Source organism: Zosterops lateralis, assembly GCF_965231275.1.
Source record: "Zosterops lateralis genome assembly, chromosome: 7".
NCBI lineage: Eukaryota > Metazoa > Chordata > Aves > Passeriformes > Zosteropidae > Zosterops > Zosterops lateralis.
In genome coordinates, this window is record NC_139767.1 from 24,391,460 (window position 1) to 24,411,266 (window position 19,807).

The 19,807-nt window shown below is 38.0% G+C and overlaps 1 protein-coding gene across 3 annotated transcripts in view; it reads left to right on the top strand.

The window, feature by feature from the left end:
* Positions 1–432: 432 nt before the first annotated feature.
* The window catches only part of MAP3K2 (mitogen-activated protein kinase kinase kinase 2), a gene marked incomplete at its 5' end in the record, with an annotated part of 49,530 nt that continues 30,155 nt past the window's right edge, over positions 433–19,807 (top strand). For 2 of the 3 annotated variants that reach the window (XM_083865175.1, XM_083865176.1), the window contains one exon: positions 18,315–18,318. In XM_083865175.1, the coding sequence (XP_083721301.1) occupies positions 18,315–18,318 (4 nt within the window). Of the gene's footprint in view, positions 474–18,247; positions 18,323–19,807 lie in introns of those variants that run through there. The other variant, XM_083865177.1, reaches the window with a different exon arrangement.

Sequence of the window (19,807 nt, forward strand, 5' to 3'; positions counted from 1 at the left end):
CGGGCCCCGGCCCGGCGCGCACGCGCCCCCGCAGCAGCTCCCGGGCGCGCGCGCCGCCGTGACGCCGCCGCGCGGTGACGCCTCGCGCTCCCGCCCCGTCACGGGGCCCGGCGCGCAGGGGGCGGAGCTCAGGGCGGCAGCGGCGGCGGCGCTTCACGCCCGACGCGACCCCCGGCCTGGCCCGGCCCGGCCCCGCCGCGGCCGCAGCGCCCCGAGGCACCTGCCCCGCTCCCCTCCGCCCGCCGAGCCGCGCTGCTCCTTCCGCGCCGGCCTCGGCGCCGCCTGTCACCGTCCCCGCCGTGCCCCGGCGCGGGCAGGCCCCGGGCCCCTTCCCCCCCTCCCCCGGGGGGGTGGGCTCCGCTCCGGAATCCTGGCCGCTCCCTGCGCGCCGCCCGCCCAGCCGGGGCTGCGCCCGCCGCCGCCGGGAAGCGCGGGGTGTCCCCGGCGGCCGCCCGGCCTCCGCCGTGACATAGGTCGGTGCGCGGGGAGGGGCGGGCGGGGGCGGCCCGGGCGCGGGGGATCCCCGGGGCGGGTTTGCCCGGGCGCCTCGGGGCCCTGGGGCGGCCCCGCTGTGCCCGAGGTGCTCGGGCCGGGGGCAGCACCAGCCCGGCCCGGTGCAGGTGTGGCTGCGCGGCGATGGAGTTGTTTGCGGTGCCGGCGGACGCACGCTGGTGTTGGTTACTTATATTGCCGCTGCAGCATCTTGAGTGTTTTACGTGCCTGGCGAGTGTTTCTGTGTCACCCTAAACCCTCCCGTGATTGCTCGCTGATGCTCTGGTTGCTCGTCTTTGAATCGCTCTGCAGTGGTAGTGCTGTGAATTGGGTATGTAGGTCAGATTCTGCGAGATGTTTTTGTCAGGGAAAAAAGTGGATGCTGGATTATTTATTCCCGTGTTGCTTTTGAAGTGCATTGCAGCACCCACGAGGTCGGGTTTTTTGGTTTTTTTTTTTGCCTTTTTTTCCCCCTTGGTTTCTCTTGCTTTATAAATCTGCTTTTAATTTTTGGCTGTGGCATTATGAAGATAAAAGCGCTAAATTAGCTGAGCATTTCTAAGCTGTGTTCTCTAAGAGGGTGGTAAAAGATAATAGAAGCCTGCCTTGAGATGAGGGGGATTTCTAATCCGCGCAGAAAATGTCTCTCAACTACAACGTTTCTTTTCTTTAAACAATGCAGCACGTTGCAGAGCTTTGGAGGCCTTCGGAATTGTATTGCTGTGTATGTGGGAGAGACGTGTGAGCAGAGTGAATGGCTACAGGCTTGTCTTGCACTACATCTTGGGTTCTCTCGTGGCAAAGCACTTGCTAACGAAATACCCCAGAAAGTGTTCTTTCCTGTCGAGGTCCCTGTGGATATTTTTAAGGGAAGGGACATTGATGAGCTACTATTTATGCCACACTGAAAAACGTTCAAATATTTCTTTTTCGTTGCTGTTTTTTTTTCCTGCTTTCACCTATACCTTTCCTTAGAGTGACTTTGTAATTAACTGATTTCCTCTGAAATCTAGTTAAAAATCAGAACTTGCTGTAATTCCTGTTTCCTTTACAATGTGTGTTCTATGATGACAGCCACCAATATGTATTGAACCCAGATTTGATTCAGGTAGCAGAGCTGTATATAATTGATTTTTTTCCCCCAAGGTTTTAGTGTATGTTGGTAAAACAGAGTAGGAAGATAACATTTGTCAGATTGTCTTATTGCTTGAGAAGAAAATTCTCTGCAGAGTTTGCCTTGATGAACTCTGTGTTGGTGTTTGAACAGGTGGTTTACCTGGCACTAATAGTAGACTAAGATGAAGAAAACAGAAGATTTTGCATTGCTTTCCTTGGCTTGCTGAGATTTCTAAACCATCAGAGGAACCTTTTGTTTTCAAGATAGCTTGGTAATCTTAAGAGTTTTATAGTAAATGTTGTTAAGTAGAGAGCAGTGACAGAATTTATTGATGTGGTGAAATGAGCATTATGTTATCGTTTACTATCAGTAGGCAAGCTGTTTTGTGTTTGCTTTATGTTGATGAAACTAATTTATGGTAAAAATGAATAACCTTTCAATTTTGGTCATAGATGTGTCAGTGGTTCTTTGCTATGAATGTTGGGAAATCTAGTCAGTGCACAGCCTTGTGGAATTTAAAGCCTAATTATGCTAAATGCAGGAAAGATTGCTGTGTTATAAAGTTTTCTCTGGAGAAAGCAAACAAGTTGGTCAAGCTGTAACTTTAGTACACAGTTACATTTTTTCCTGATCATTTCCTAGAAGAAGTTTTTCATATTTAGGTGCAAATCAGAATTACTGGTTTTTAAAACCTTATCGTTAATAATAAGTATTTGCAGAGAACTGTGGAGAAAGAAGCTTTGAAATCTTGGCAATCTAAAGTTCTATATTCTTTTTCTTTCGTATTAACTGTAGGCTGACTTTTTACCTCAGCAAACTAAGTCAAAAGTAATGAGTAATCTGTTTTTGTGACAAGTTGTTCAGTGGCTCTCTACCTGGGCATCCTCTGAGCTTTTATGTTTTCCTAGAAAATGCAGACTGAGTATGATAATAAATTGATTTTCTTCATTTGTTCCCCCTCTTCCACAGCACACAGCCAGTGGTGTTCTGATCTATGGAGAGGTATCTGTTTAGTTTGAAGTAATGAATGTCTTTTCTCGTAATATCTTCTTAGATGTTTCATACTACTAACATTATCCTTTGTTTAGACTTTTTGGAGAAAAATAAATGAATGATGAAAATTTAACTGATGTAGTTAAGTACATCTTAGATACATTTGCAGAAAATGTTGTGTGTTTTCATATACATGACAAGGTAATGTAAATATGTTATATTGCCTAGTGACTCTAGGTTTATCTAATTAGGCAAACTATTAGATTTGCTGTCCTGAAAGTTTAAATTCTAAATGCAAGCTTTTAAAATTCTGAAGTAGAACTGACACAGTATTAAACTAAAAAAAAGAGAAAACCAAACAATCTGTGAATTTTGTTAAACACACTGATTTTTCTGTGAGAAGAAAGAAAAAATCTCTTTAGGAAGAAATACTTCTTTTGCTATTTTAATATTTTGTAGTGTTAAGGTCAAAATAGATCATGCATGCTATAATTGCACACAGCTTGCAGAATAACATGGAAACATGTACAGAATTCAGGGTGTTATTTGTGATTCACTTCTCACTTCTGGATCCTGGCATGACATCTTGATTTAATAATATGACAAATCAAGTTTATGCATCTAAGTAAACCCATTTTCTTAGACTAACCATGCTTATTTGCAGGGTTTTCTGGGATGTTTTAATATATTCATCTTAAATGTAACCTTTTAGGAGCTGCAGGAGGATTGGTGACAACGAGAAAAGGAAAGATGGAGTTCTGTTTTGTGATATTGCAGGGATTCCCCTGGGAAATGGGAACCACTGCTCTAGAGATACCTGATCCACAAATACACGTGGCATAGGTTGGGCCCCAGGCTGATGAGGGTATTTGAATTTGGACTTACTTGAGCAAGGCCAAAGCAGAAGTATCTGCATTGTCCTTTAAAAACCAGCAGCTGGGGATTGGTAGTGCGGGGAGGCCTGTAGAGACTTGTCTTTGTCCCATCCATTTGTCAAGTCTTACTTATGTGCACTTCTGTATCTCAAAGTATTGCAAATTTTATACAATATACCAGCAAACTTTAGCTCACTTTTTCCTGTGAGAGGGAAATAGTTTTCTTTAGGCTAAAGTATTTTTTCTTTGCTGTAACTCTGTTTTCAGCTTGTTTTTTTCTTTGAATCCTTCACAGTATCTTTCTCACTTGCTTCTCTTCTCTTCTGTATTTCCAATCATCATTTGTCCATTTTTGTGGATTATCTGCAGCAGTAAAAGATGCTGCTTTTTGTTTTCCTGAGATGATTTGTCGCAAACACACTAACAATCTGACAAGAGCAATGTAATAAAATTCATATGCTTCAGATGTTTGTGTTGGAGAGACTGTGCTTCTGAAGCTCAGGTATGATAACACTGATGAGCATTTCTCTTTTGGATGAAGGAAGAGATGATGGATGTGTAAGAAGGGAAAGGATTTTATGAGGTCAGCCCCCACTAGAGGCAGAAGGAAATACACTGAAATCATGTGTGACAGATATTTGTCTGATCTTCTCTTGAAAACCTCAGAAGAGGGGAATACCACACCTCTTCACTGGTCTATTTATAGCTGGTACATGACTACTATTGTTGTTAGGAGGCTTTTCTTAACATTTAACTCTGTCTTGGCACTAGTTAAGCCAGTTAATTCTCATCCAACTCTTATTACTCATGCAGGATAATGGTTTCTGTGCTCTTTTCACCAAGTGTTTGCATACATGGAGACTTCCTTTGTCTCCTTTTATTTTAGACTTCTCTTTACTAAACTGTGCAGACAGGATTTTTGTTGTTCATTGTCACTGTGCACTGGTTTGTCTGTATCTTTTTCAAAGTTCTACAGACAGTTTTTGAGCAACAGAGTAATTAAGTTACTCTGCAAGTAGCAGAAGTAACATGACGGCCTTATTAAAATGTCATTCTAGGGTGTGTGCTTGCAGGTATGGCTGGGTTTTGTTTTTGTTTTGTTGTTGGGGCTTTTTTCTGTTCTTGCCAACAGCATCAGGTTTCTGGCTCCTGCATTTGCTAACACAGGAGCTCATACTAGTGTTTGTTGTATCAACTGTGTCTTTCTTCATATATATGAATTGGAGTTATCTTTCCAAGGAATAAAACCTTATGCTGTATTTAACTCAGTCTTTATTTTGGGTTAGTTTTCTTCTATTAAGCGTTTTTAGGCTAAGCAGAGTATGCACTTGCTGCTCTTGTGTATCTCTTTCCCAGCACGTGCAATCCCTGTGGCTTTTGAACATAAGCCTGCTCTACAACAGGAAATTTGATTAGGGACAAGTTCTCCTAGGGTTAGATGCAGCTTCTGTTGGCACAAGTGTGTCCTTACTGGTCTGTTTTATACATGTGCTGTCTTTTCAACTAAATTATATGGCTGAGGTAACATCTGTCAGTGTAACTGTACCTGAACAAGCCTTTTGCCATTTTGAGATGTCATATGGTCCAGTGACATAGCAGAAGAAATTTTAATCCTATAGGCATGCTTTATTGGGAGAATTGCAGAGTCAGCTATGGAACAGATGTGTTCAGCATGTTCCCTGGTTTTACTCCACATTATCAGAGTTATGTAAATGATTTTATCCATATTTTTTGAGGCTAGATCACAGATGGGACAAATTTTGCAATTCTTTCCGCAATGTGTTCTTCACAAAAATTTAAACGGATACCAATAATACTTACTAATGAAAACCTTTTTTAGTTTTTGACAGGAAGAAGTGTTCAAGCAGACAGTGTTGATTACATCTTACCTGTCCTTAAAATTATTTTAAAATAATTTAGATAAGAGGTCTGTACATACTAACAGTTTAAATGCCATGTTACCAGAAGTAACTATAGTCTCATCTTTGAACAAGCATTTGAAAACTGGAGAAATCTGGATCAAGCTGTTTGAATTTATAATAATTTTAAAAAAGAGAACAGAGAGCTAAAATACTGACACAAGCAGAAATTAAACTTCTAAAGAAAATCTAAAAAAAAATTACAACATTTTATTGAAGAGCATGAGATTTGTCACCTTAAATATTTTATTAATGCAGTGGCTAAAAACTGGTAAAATTCAATCTGGATTTAATTGTTGTTTTGTCACACTGTCTATGTCTATGACTATGTGTGTTTTTAGCAGTGCCACAATTTTTGTAACTCCACCATGAGACTTTGTTTTAAAAATTAAAATCAATTTGAATAGCAAAGCCCCATGGGAATTGTGGAGTTTTTTTCCATAATGGCTTGATGATAACTGTCTTGGTGTAAAGTTGGGTTTAGAAAAGCATTTTTTGCTCTGGTGGTAGCAGTGAGCACAGTAACTTCAGGCAGGGATGACGTGGATAATGTAATTACTTCTTAATGACTGACTTAACGGATGCCTTGCTGCAGCAAGTTCCTTCATGGAGTATCTGTTATGTTTCTGTGTCTGTGGTACTGGCACTATCATGAATACTGAATGAGACTTTCAGAAGAAGGTTTATATGTTACGTTGTTGGTGAACTGTCTGGCAGGTTTTAGGTAAAGTCTTAATCCATGATAGAATCAAACAAAAGATAATCCAGTATTCTTCCCTCAGTGATGAGCATGAATGAATGCTTATGGAGGAGTGAGAACAGGGTAAGCATTCTTAGCTTGAATATTCTTTCAATCCCTGTTTTTCCTAAAGATTGATTCTAAATCTGGTATAGTTTTTGTGTAGCCAGTAATGTTTGGATTTTTTTTCTTAGACTTTTTGCATGCAGCTAAATAAATGTCTGGCATCCAAATATCTTTTTGTAAAAATTCTGTAGGTATGTTAGTGGTTCTAGTAAAACTATTCTTCTTTTGACTTTCTAAACATTTTTACTGAATTCCTTTGATGCTACCTTTCTTTTGGAGGAGAGAGGACATTCTGTGTGTATTATAACAATACGTCTCTCTGTACAATTTTGTAGCCCTTTATCACTTTCTCCCCACACCCAAATGTTATTGCAGCCAGAGTCCTAACTTGCCTGTTTCTTTTCCCCTGTAGAGCCCATTCTGTGCCTTTGATTGACCACCAGCTCTACTGTAGTCAGTCCTCTCCTTGCTCTCCCAAATAATTGGAGTTTCAGAAAGTTCCTGTTTCTTGGACAATTTAGAATATATTGAGCAACACGCACTGTTGTGGAGGTGCAGTGGTGTCCTTCTTTATGAAAACAGCTATGTCTGTCCTGTGTCTTCTGTATTTTAACCAATTTATTCATGCAAGGGTAGATCTTTCTTATGCTGTGATTGCAAGAAGGTCTTTGGTGAGACTTCCCCAGCATCATAAATCCAAGTAGACCACGATACCGAGTGAGGTCAGTTCTTTATACATACAGACAGAGTGCACCAAGATTTGAAAGTGAAGGTCTCTTTTTGGAGAGCCATATCTGCTCTTCCCTGCTCTATCATGTATGTCCATTATTTGTAGTTTATTTGTTATATGTCACACTTAATATTGTGTAATTTCCTGAAATCCCTGCATTATGTATGTCATCTTTTTTAAAAGATCTGGATCTGTGCAGTGGCCAAGAGGGTTGATCCAGCACGAATTCTTGCTCCTTTCTTTGTGTTGGCATTGATACTGTAGAAATGTGAGACCAGTTCAATAGGCTGATTATTAACTAAAATGTAAAATCTTTTCAGCTGGATCATCTGTTGGCTCCAGATCTCCTGCTTGTCATGAAGGTGCAGCTGGGCAGCAGCAGTTACTGTAGACAAGCAGGACTATTCTCTTGACAGAAATGCAACCTTAGCACTGGAACAGTTGTCTTAAAGTTGGTTAGAAGTGGGCACAGACATAGTAATCCTTTCTCTGGAACTTTTGAGTCTGTAGTTAGTTTTCCTTATTAGCTGTATTTATGACGGTTTTTACATTTCTGTCACTTGAGGGAAAAGTATAATAATGAAGCATCATAGATGTCTTCATAATTTGGTCCCTACTGCTAAGGCCTGTGCAAGTGCTAGAAGAAATGTTATGACAATATGTTGTTTTTATGTCTTTGCATTTAATGCTAGAGTGTTTTGACAAACCTAGGTTTCTATTTTGACATTTTGGTTTATATGTTATTATGAAGGTTTGGGTTGAATTAGGATTTTTTTGATTCACAGGGAGCTAAAGATTATTACCAAAGTGTAAAGTGACAAAGAGTTTGTGCATTTGATGGCTCAGCAATATCTTGGTGTTTTATCATCTGTGGGCCATCCAGTTAAAGCACAGTGCCTACTGCATATGGGTAAAAACTTACAAATTTGTCCATTTAGACTTATGCAGTGAGACCTGCTTGCTACAAAAATGCTGCACAATCGTGTAAAAGCATATTTGTTTTTTGCATACTGTGTATCACCTCTGCATGTACACACATTTTTCTCAGTTTCCATTAGTGTACATTAATTACACACTTAGCTTTGTTCTTGGTGGTGTTATTGATCTCTCTGTACAGTTCCCAGTGTGAGAGGTCTGTCCATAGCTGGGACTCTCTGGTTCAGTTCATTGCTATTTGTTGTTGCATGTTTTATTCTTGAATTGGAGATAGATTCAGGGGTGTTTTTTCTATGCTATGTTAAAAATCTGTATGGCTCCTGAATGTCTTATCTACTTAAATATTCCATGTTAACGTATTATGGATTTTGTGGTTTTTTTTGCATTTTAGATTTGTTTTCAGGATAGAAAAAATGAAGGAACTCTCTGACTGAATGTACAAAGCTAATTTGAATTACGATGAGAAGAGCACGTGGGGTACTTAATGAGGAAGAATTGAGTGTGAGCCAGGAAATGCATTTTAGGCAGAAGCTCCAGGTGCTGGTTTGTCATTGAAGTAGGAAAACATTACAGCAAGGCAGCAGAACTTGAGAAAAATCACAGCTGTATTACTGTACTCTGGATTTCCTCAATGTATCACTGCCTTGAGTAGTGTGCAGGAATATCTGTGCTTTGAGGAACAACTGTGCTTTGAGGAATGAGTAAGATAGCATATAACAGGGTGAGGACATTTTCTCCTTTATGTCTTGAAAAATTTGGAAGATTGAGAGTAATTGAGACTGAGCTGTCTTCATGGTGAAGACACAAAAATGTCCTTGGAGACTTAGATCTGTTCTTACCGGCGTCACAGCAAAATGCGAGGTGGATCATACTAATCAAAAAGGCTCATATGTATCCTTGTGTTCATTTTTTTTGAACTTGATTTGAAATGGTGATGTGATTTGCAGCCATGATTAAAACTCTCAACTGCTGCAAATCCAGAATAGTTGAATTTTGCTCTGGATGGAAGATTCTGTCAAATATGACTCTTATATTGAAGAAAAACAAAGCTTTGCAGTTTCAGTACCTGAAGGTAGATAATAAAACTAGGTATAGAAATGGAGAGGGGGTTTATTCGTCTGGCTTATTTCCCAAAGTGCTCGTATTTCAACCCATCACAGTCACAAAACTGGAAGGTTAAATGAAAAGGACAGAACTAGTTACTGGAGTTTAACGAGGTGCTTTCTTCTGTACGTCCTCAAAAGCAATATCTGACTGATGATTTGTATGTGATCACTCTTGTACATTAATTGAAATGCTCCAGTTGTTAGCAATACTCAGTAACTACTGGAAGACTGCATTTTTTCCAACATACTTTGTTTTTGCTCATAGAATATTGTTGATAGAAGTGGCTTGTGATAGGTTTACTCTTTTAGTGAGTGTTTACTCTTAAAATCCATTTATTTGTTGCTGGTTGTAGCATGGTCTCCCATTCTTAGAGTAGTGAAGGTTGCAGGAATCATCAGAACTGGTAGTGCTGGTAGGATTAAGTTTGCGCTGTGTACACTTAAGTTCTTTGGCTGATCTGGCGATCTTGAATGCTGCCACAAGGATGAGAGCTAAACTGTGTTCTTTTAGGGTATATGCTGTGAACTGTCTGTTGGACAAAATCCCCTCTAAACAGTTATCTTCCTGTAGGACCTTGGATAGAGCACAAACAGTTGCATTTGTAGTGAGGAATGGTTTTCATTGTAACACCTTTAGCCCTTCTTTACAAGTATTTTGACTTGTTAGTGTTAAGTTTGGAATAAAACTAACATTGGTGCCACTCATGACAGCTTCAGCACAAGGGCTCCAAGTGGCGGCCACAAGTGCTGAGCCAAGAGCACCACTTGAGATTTTTGGAAGGAGACACAGAAGCACCTAAATCTCATTAGTAGACTCTCACTGTGGTGCATGCTTCATGGGATTCTAGAGTCTAAAAGTTTCATATACCTCTTTTGTTTGAGACACCTTCTGTGCAGCTAATCAGTTCATGTAAGATAGTAAATTAGGATAAAGTTACAAACATCACAGAAGTGTTTTACTCTGTGTTTGTCAACACTCCAATGTTATCCTAATATATTGAGTTAGCCTTAAACATTTTTATGATGTAAATAGCACTAAGCAGTTCATTTAGCATATAGCCCACCTAATGGTAAGGAATGTTCGTGTTGTGGTGCTGTGGAGCTTTCCACCATGATGGTGAGGATGAATTTCCAAGAAGCCACAGTGCCCTGGAGGCAGTGATGCAGTTATGTGTTGCCCAGTGAACTGTCTCTGTATTGAGAGAGTATTGACACACCTTTGTATGAAAGTATTGACATACCTTTGTGAGAAAATCTGGTCCTGGATAAAAGAGCAGGATGAACAGTCGATTTGCAGGCAGTATGTTCTGTTGCAAAATTGACAGCACTAACATATTTTGCAAGGTGTCACTTTGGTGCCTGTCTGCGAGTTTCAGCTGCTGTGACACTTCCTCAATTTAAAATTTTGAAGTTTAAAAATCGTGAACAAATCTTAAGAAAGCATCGTGACTTTCAAGAAAGATTTGCTTGATGTATCAGCAAAGTAATTTTTCATTTAGGTTGAGAAATGAGCTGTTAAATGCTTTGGCTGCTGCCGAGGCAATGACAGATACAGGAAATAGAGAAGTCCTATAAAACTCGAATTAGATGAGGAAAGAGATCTTGTTAGGGAAAGTAGATGTTTTTCTGTTTGAGGCCAATTACAGTCTTATCTTTTTGGTGTACTTGAAATGGAGTGGGCCTATGAAGAGTTAGCTAATAGAGGCTCTTGATACTGCTTGGAAAGAAGAGGTTCATTCAAAGCAGGAAACTTGCATTTAAGTGTCTTGAAACTCTCTAAATATGCTTATCTCTCCCTGTCAACTGTAAAGGAAGTGTAGAGAGATTAGCTTTTGTAGACTATGGTTACTCTTTGTGGATATTGCTGTAAGTGTTAAGATACTTATCTCAAAAGCTTAATTTTGCTATAAACTCATCTTGAACTGCTGCTTTGTGTTTTTATAAGAGCAGTCTTTCAAAACTCTGTCCTTACATTCTCAAACCCTCCAACACATTGTAAGTTTTTCAAGTCAAGATCATAGTTCATCAAGCTGATAAATGTTACATGACTCTGTCAAATTACATTTTAAAGAACAGCAGGAACTAAAGATTTAATCTGAATGAAATTTTGCTGTTTTCACTGGGTACGTTGGATCCTTCAGTTAATTCTGAAATCTGGTTCCCAAGATAATTTGAGGGAGAGCTGAATTTAAGGTGCTAGAACTGACAGCACTGATTTTCGAGGTTTTATTCTTCCTGGAACTGGGAGGCCACCATCCATAGATATTGTTTTTTATGCAAGTCTGGTCTGTTTTACTGGTTTGGGGATTTTTGTTACTGTTTTGTTTATGTGCTAAACTGAACTCTAGAAGCAGTACAGCTAGTAACCATTCTTTTCATAAAATAAAAACCAAATCATGTCTGTAGCTGTATAGATGAGGTAAGTCTGCATGCTCCTGTGGGCTCAGTGAGACACAAGTTCAGTTGTTTTTGCTTGCCAGGAAGATTTAAAAAGTCTTCAGTGTAAGAAATCACAAGTCTGCCCATTGTAGAGATACCTGATACCTCTGTGCCAGCCACAAAGATTCTGCTGCTTCAGCCATCCCACAGTTGCTGTTGCACGGAGCTCTGTGCCTGTAGGTTGTGTACAGAAGCAAGATGGCTTCTGCACACACTGCATTTTTATACACACAAGGATTTCAGTGTGTCTCTTTAATGTGTATTGCACCTATGTTAGATAATTACACATTGTGAGTTAATAATGCTTCTCAATTGTATCTTGCTAAGACTGTCCAATCTTGTGGCTGCAACTTTTTTTGCAGTTTCCTAAACGGTTGTCTTTATGTCAAAATGCATTCAATGCAAAAACATTACTGAGTAAATGTAATGGACCACAATATTTAGACTTGCACGAAATACAGCTTCTAATTGTGGATGGTGCCCTCCTGGTTTCAGGGAGTATAGAAATTCAGAAAGCAGTCCTGTCAGTTTTAGTACCATAAATGCAGTTCATCTCATTTTTAAAGTGCTTAGTATTATTTTTAATTAATAAGAAATGGAGAGTAACCACAGTAAATGATTATATTTATTTAAAACACTTAATGGTATTAAATACATTTTGCTAGACTGCAACTGTTTTCAGACACGATTCACATAATTTCCTTAAGCCATAACTTGTCTGTCTTGTTGTGCCTGCCTGATCATTGTTGGTCTCCAGGGGCCCGCAGTGGGAATCATGTTCACTGGTGTTTTCTGCTAAATAGGAATGTGGATTTCTTTTATTTTAGTCCATCAGCTGGGTTTTCTGTTAGTTAATTGGGGTTTTAAAGCAAATAACTAGAATATAATGTGATATTTACCCAAATATGTTGAAAAACCTAAGTAGGATGATTGCTGCAGCTAGTTCTGTTAACTAATCTGTAATTATTTCAAGAAGACTTATTTTGCTTGGCAGTAATAATAAACCTTGAAATCGAGGTTGAAATGTGCTGTGTTTTGCATTTATTACTATGGTAGAAACCAAGCTAAGTATTGAAGCATTCTATTATCATTTGCTGTAATAAGAGTAATTGGCAGCTTTTGGAGCCTTTACTTTTTCATTCTCAGTTATTTATACAATATTAACAATCCAAAATTTCTAGACTCTTCTGTTTTCCAGGTATTTACAAATATTTGCAAAAATGATCCAGAAAACAAACCCACTGCTTTTGTGAAGAGTCTTAGACTCTTAAAAATCCCTGAATCATGAATTTTAAATGTTTGATTTGAAGCATATTACATAAGGCATTTTATCTCTTTGTTCTTATTGGTAATGAAATTTTTATTTTTTGTTCCAGTAACAATATGCTGTGATTTGGACACAACCTCTTGATTTTTTCTCAAAACTGGAAAATAAAAAATGGATGCTGGCTATTTCTTTATTTTTGTCACCACTTGCTATTTCACTGTCTAAATGCAGTAAACATATCTGAGGTAAAAATATATCTTAATATATTTTTAATAGTTTTTATAAAGTGTAAACTTTAAGTGAGTTGATTGCTATTGTTTTTTGAAGCCCATCATGCTCACAGAGGTTGCTGGCTCGTGGTACTGTTTAAGGTTGTTTGGTCTCTGTACAACAGGTTAAAATAGCTTGGGGTGCTGACTGGTTTAATTAAAAGAGTCAGAAAAGTTGGGGCAAAGTTTGGATTTATGTCAACTAAGCTACATACAATCAGAACAAGACTTAAAATACTTTTTAAAATAAATCCAAGTACTTTTGCAGGAAATAAGCCAGGAATATTCTTTCTGTGAAAATTTATTTGATGTGTTTATGTTTCTGCTGTCAAACAGTCATTCTAGTGGTAGAAGGGTTTAGTTGGCCTCTTCTCCCTGGTGATTAGCATTGGACATGAGGAAATGGCCTCAGGCTGTTCCTCAGGGAGGTTCAGGTTGGACATCACAGAGAATTTCTTCACCAAAAGGGTTGTCAAGCGCTGCAATGGACTGCCCAGGGAAGTGGGAGAGTCACCATCCCTGGAACTGTCCAAGACATGGCTGGATGTGGCACTTAGTGCTCTTGTTTAGTTGGTGTGGTGGTGTTTATGCTCTTGGTGGATTTTGGATGTGGTGGATTTGATGCTCTTGAAGGTCTCTTTCAACCTTAATGATTCTGTGATTCTATAAGGTAAAAATAGAGGGGAATACTGTTCCTGTCTGATGCTGCTTGAATCCAGGACAGGACTCAATCATTCCTGAATTACTTCCCTGGTCATGAGACATATTGCTCTAGATTGTCTTCTTTGCTCTGAGGTGGCAGAGCTTGGTTGGTTCTGCTGTTTTGCCGGTCTCTCCTAGCACAGCACTGCCAGGTAGACACTCTCAGTGTGTCCTGTCCAGTGCAGTTAACCTCAAAATTAGGATAAAATAAGGGGGGAAGAAAGTGCTTCAGAACAGAAGAGGGTACAGGAGAGTAGGAACTGAGGAGAATGTTATAGCTCTGTGGCTCATGCTCATACTGGTGTGCTGTTGATAGACAAGATTCCTCCTTGCTGGCTTTCATTCCTAAAGATTCCTCAAAGTGTGCAAAGAAGGCTGGAATCAAACATTTCAACAGATGTTTTCTAAGAAGCATTTATCCATTAATTCCCTTGCAGTATATTTTTATTTTAAGAGATCTCATAGTACTGTGACAGGAATAATATTTCATTTCTTTTAACTCACCCAGTTAAATAAAATTTGTAATGCTCCAAATTTGACCCACTGAGTCCTATTCATTGTTTTCCAAATGTTGCCTTAATTTAGCAACATATCATTGGCTTTTGATTTGGACTAGTTTAATCTTTTTCTCCCTTTTCTGCTTTCCCTGTGAATACCTTTTTAATGTTTTGTTACAAAATGTTAAAGATCCAAGTTTTTATAAAGCTGAGCTCACATGCGATGTGTTACTGTTCGGCTTTTTCTCATTACTGTTCTTCAATTTTCTTTTTTTCTGTTATTCGTGATTTTCTGCTACTGCTGCTGCTTTCATATTCTTTAAAAAGGATGGCTTTTTGTCCAGTGTTCATTTGTGTGTACAATCCTCTTCTTTATGTTTTATTCTATGGAGTTATCTTCTTTTAGGTATCTTCTAACAGCTTATAACAATACTGACTCCTATGCTTGTCACACCATGTCGTGTCATTATTGTCATTTAGGCCAACAGTTGCTTTGAGTTATGAAAAATGCTACAGAAGTTCAGATTTAGGTATTAATCTTTGTCTTGTTTATAGATACTATGTTTCTTTTTTCAAAATAAAAACCTTAAGCAGTGCTGCACATTATTTTGGTTAAAGGTTAAGTAGGTATATTTGACTAGGTGATCACTTGAGATTATTTTCAGCCTTGCTTGCTGTGATTTATAGGAGGTTGGTTGTGTGAGACCAAACATTTGATTGGTTAAGAATAACATTTTTAGAGTAAAACCATTTTATCTGGCTCATTCTTCTTGCTATGAAATAGAATTTTATACTCTTACCTTATATTCTGCTTGTCCATTCTGCAGTCTGAAAAATCACCTGTGAATGCTCACTCTTCATTTTTACTTGGCTCTTTTTGCTTTATCTGTTATAGACAAGTGTGTCTCTGAATAGCAGTGCAAGCAGATACTGTTTTCGTGTTGCCCTGGTTTAATTTGCTTATGTCTAATACAGTGTAATTCTCATTTAATCTTTACCTGTGATTGGAATAATTATAATGCATCTTTCTTATTTTGAGTTGACATTATGTAATTTTGTTTTGGTGTAAGGGTTGGAAACCGTTTATCCTTGCACTCATTTATTTTAGTGAAAATTTAGTGAAGGGAGTTGATATCCTTGAGATTCTTGCCCCACTATTGCAACAAGTTTGGACTCTGAAGGTATAACATCCCTTTCTATGTAGGTAAAATGTTCCTGTGTAAGCCTGAATTCCTTACTAAATCAGGCCAAGCTAGACTGCTTGCTTCATGGGATTTTCCTGTTCAGATTTAGCAACTGAGAAGCACCGCGTTGTGGCTGTTACAGAAGTCTGTGAGAATGGGCAATGAGCTCAGGGTGTCTGAAACAGCCACATCGGCTGCATGGCTGACTTGTCCTCAGGCTTTGTTTCATTTGCATTGACAAACGCACTGAGGAAAGAAAATATCCAGGTGATTCTTGGAAATTGTTTTTAGCTTTCTCAGATTCTGAAAGACTTCCATGCTCTGGAAGGTGGCTGGTGGGAAGTGAATCATGAATATGAATCAACATCTCTCCACCCTTATATCCAAAATGCTGTTGCTAGGATATTCTTCTTTGATGATGCGATAAGAATGTAGCAAACACCTTTTTGAAATTCACTCTGTCATCCCTTCTTTAATTACATTCAAATTCGGGTTTCTTGTGTCTCTCTGCAAGACCTTGACATAATTTTATTCTACCTTTGCATCTGCTCTTTGTGTTTGCAGCCTTTGCTTCTCCTGAGTCTTTTCTCCGAGTTTCAATTTTTTGTTTCGCTTCTTTTTTTTTTTTTTTTTTTTTTTTTTTTTTTTTTTTTTTGTCTTGGGTTGTAATCTACTCTTGTATTGTGCTATACTAATGCTACTTTGCTACCAGGGATTAGTGTATGCTTTTTTACCTTTCTAATGAATTTATTTATACCTGTTTGAAAAATGTTGATTTTTGTTATTTTATTTTTGCTCACTCTCCACAACCACCCTGTTGTTAGAACCCGTTGTGAAAACGATCACTTAAAAACAGAAGTAATTTTTCATTTCACAAGGTGGATTCATAAATGAAATTGAGTCTGAGTCGTGTTGTTAATTGAAATTTTAATGTTGTTAGCTTATTTTTAAAGTAACATTAAATGCTAACACAAAAGTTGTTAAGGTGACTGATTATACTTCATACTTGAACAGAGAATTTTGGTTAAAAGGGGCAATAAAATAAGAAACATAAGTTATTCAGAGAAAATTAATTGTCTTAAATTGGGTTGTTCTTCTTTTAAGGAGTCAGAAGGAAGTGGAGGGGAAAATAAATGGGTGCTTGCCTATTAATTTATGTTCTAGTGAGACATGTCACAGATTAATACTGAAGAATGAATTGTAGCTGGAGGAACTTGGAGGAGATGTTTTTTCTTCAGCCCTATGTGAGCCCTTAAGCTCAAATATCTTCAGCTTCCAAGTTTGGGGGTTTCTTTCAGCTAGGCTGAGGAAAAACATCTGGGGTGTTTTTGTTTGGAGATATAAGTTGGTTTTGTTTTCTTCAGGTGTGGTAGAAGATTTAAAATGAGTCACAGAACTATTTGAAATGCTTACAAAGAAATATTACAGAAGTACTTCATCCAAAGTCATGAAATACATTGTTATGTTTAATGTATTAAGGCAGCTAATTAAAACAGACTTATTATGAAAATGACATTAGCTCTCATTTAAAGACAGTTGGATCAAATGCAAAATTAAAAAAAAAATGTTTTATAAGCACGTTAGTGAATGATTGTTTGGAAGATTGTCCAAGACAACTGCTGATACAAAAAGCATGGCATAGGAAATAATTTAATATATGTTCTGCTTTTTTGGACTCTCAGGGATGCAAAAGATGCAAATAATTGCTCATGGGGAAGAAATGTTAGTTCTGATATTTAAGACTATAAAGATAATCCCAGTTCAACAAGTAAATCAGATCTCCTGTCATCTTGTGTGAGACAAGATTCGAAGATACAGTCCTTATTTTGAGTGATACTGGCCACTATCATTCAGCAAATAAGTGAAAATTCAGACCATTTTCTTCTCTGAGGATTAGTACAAATCCTCTGCTTTTTTGTCTTCATGGGTTTCTTTTTCTATTACAGAGCAGGAGAACCTTTTTCTTTAGTTTTGTTTGTTTTGTTTTTGGTGGGTTTTTTTTGAAAGAGATTTTTCTGTCTCTTGGTGTGGTGGCATCAGGAGGCTGATGCCGTTAGCAGTGAAAGTTGGGGTTGTGCCTTGAGGCTGTGGGCAGCCCAGGTTTACTTTATACACTCTTACAGGTTTTAATACTTTATGAAGAATTAGATGGGAGTTTCTTTCTCCCAACACTTGGAAGCTCAGGTACTGTTGTGAGGCTGTCTGTAGACTTGGGAGTATGTGACTCAGAATACACATCAATTATATTTTCAGTTTTCTTTTAGTTCTCATGTGCTTTTGTGTGTGTTCTTTAGCTGAACTGATTTCTGATTACATGATGGGAGCTCTGGGACTTCCTTAGAAGCTGAAACTCTTCTTGGTTATTATGGAGCTTGTAATAGATGGTAGTAGGTGACTCATGTGAGTAAAAGGCAGAAGTTTTCTAGTTTGTGTAATCAGTAGGTATTGGCGACTCCTGATTTGTGCTGTGAGTTTCGTGTGTATTTATAGATAGGAACTGTATGTATGTAGTTCTGAACACAGAACTTTGAACACCAGCTACAGGGATCTGTAGAAAAAGAATTGGTTCTTAATAATCTGGAGTTGTGGGTAGCCCATGTAGTAGAGTGTTACTGTTAAGCTACTGATCATCATTTGGGGATGTAGGTAGAGCTTTAGTCTGGAAGAATGTTTAGTTCAGGCTTGGTGTTTTCAGAGATTATGTATGTTATGTTACTCAGAGGCTGCTGAGGCTTTGGGCACAGTACCTGTTTTCTCCACACATCATTTGTGTCTTATGCAAGCTTATTTGTTGTTTATATGTGTATTTACTATGTAGAATCCTAGAAAAAGCTGCCCATGAACAGTGAAAAGTTGACTGTTTTACATGGCTTTGACAACTTTTGTAATCATGTGGGTTTTGGTTTTGTGTTTTAGGAAATAAAATAATGCTAATGAAGCAACCATTTCCCTGAAGATTGAGTTTTCAGACTCAACTGCCATAATGGGTAAGTCTTTTGTGTAACTTACATAAAAATTTACTATAATTCCTGGGAAACATGCTTTGGCTGTTGGACACAATGTACCATCTATATATGAAAGGCAGTGTTCAGCAGCTTACTAGTACTGAAAATATTCTTTTTGAGGTTTTGTGGGTTTTTGTTTATTTTTTTGGTTTTGTGTTTTAGAGGGTTTTTTGGTTTTGTTTTGTTGGTTGGGTTTTTTTTTTCCTTCCTTATAATGTAGTACTTTTTCCTCATTACAGATTCAAGTTTAGAAAATTGAGATTCATGGTATAAGACTACTGAGTAACACTTACTGTGCTCTAAGTAGTAATGCATGTTAAAAAGAATCAAACTCAAACCACAAAATCTATATGTAAGAGTTTTATATTATGGCCTTGTGTCATTACAGTGCAAAGCCACTTCTGTGCAGATGGTTGGACTTGTTCTAGTCATATGGGACATTTGTATTACTTTAAATTGTATGTCAGTTTTTCAGTATATTTTTACTGAGTTGACCATGTTTTTATTTTAATAATTTTTTGGTGCTCCCTCTCCAAAAAATCCCTGCAAACCAACCTACCACACCACAAACATTTTTGTATTGCTTTTGCTTATCTTTTAATGTTTTGCCAATTTTTTCTTATGCTTAATAATCAAGTTGCTCCATCTAAGAATACAGCACTCTTCAGATTTCTGATATTCTCTGACATTTTGTGTGAGAGAAATGATTGTTGAGTCATATTGGATATTTAGTAGATTTAGATGCTTTGCCGCATTACTTTGGTTTCTTTTGTATAAAGAATGCAATCTAGTAACTACTGGAAATTCCAACCAACTGCTGAAGCATTATTTTAGTTTTTGCATTGCAGAATAGGCCGTAACACAATAAAATAGTTCAACTATTTTAATTGTGGCAAATTTTGAAGTGTGTTTTAATGTGAGAAATCAATAACTGAGCTTCAAGAATGCCTTTAGTTCTACTATTAAATATTGCTGGTAAAACTTGTTTTTATATATTTGCATATCTTAGTAGAGTTATGAATAATGACAGCATGAGTGATGATCAAAGTTACTCATTTTCAGACCAGCTTTCTGTTCTATAAGGAATCTACTAAATTAGAACACTTAAATCCCACAATTTCATTATATGATAAATATATTTGGCTATATTTTAGTATAACGTGAAGGAATTCTCATTGTTGCTGAATACATGGGATGCATGCTTGCTGCTTTAAATGCTGAGCTTTTCTCAGGTCCATGTTTGAGAAATATGGTTCTTTGTAAATCACAGCATTTAGCAATGAATTCTTCAACAAGCATATCCATTGTGAAGGAGCATAAAGGCACACAGTCAACACCTCTGGAGATAAACTTCGTTATCCAGAGTTCTAGATACATGCTCAGTGTAGTACTATTTGCTGTGGCAAGGAATTAATATAAAATATTAGAAATAAATTACTTTTAATGATGGATGTACAGACTATTCAGCTCT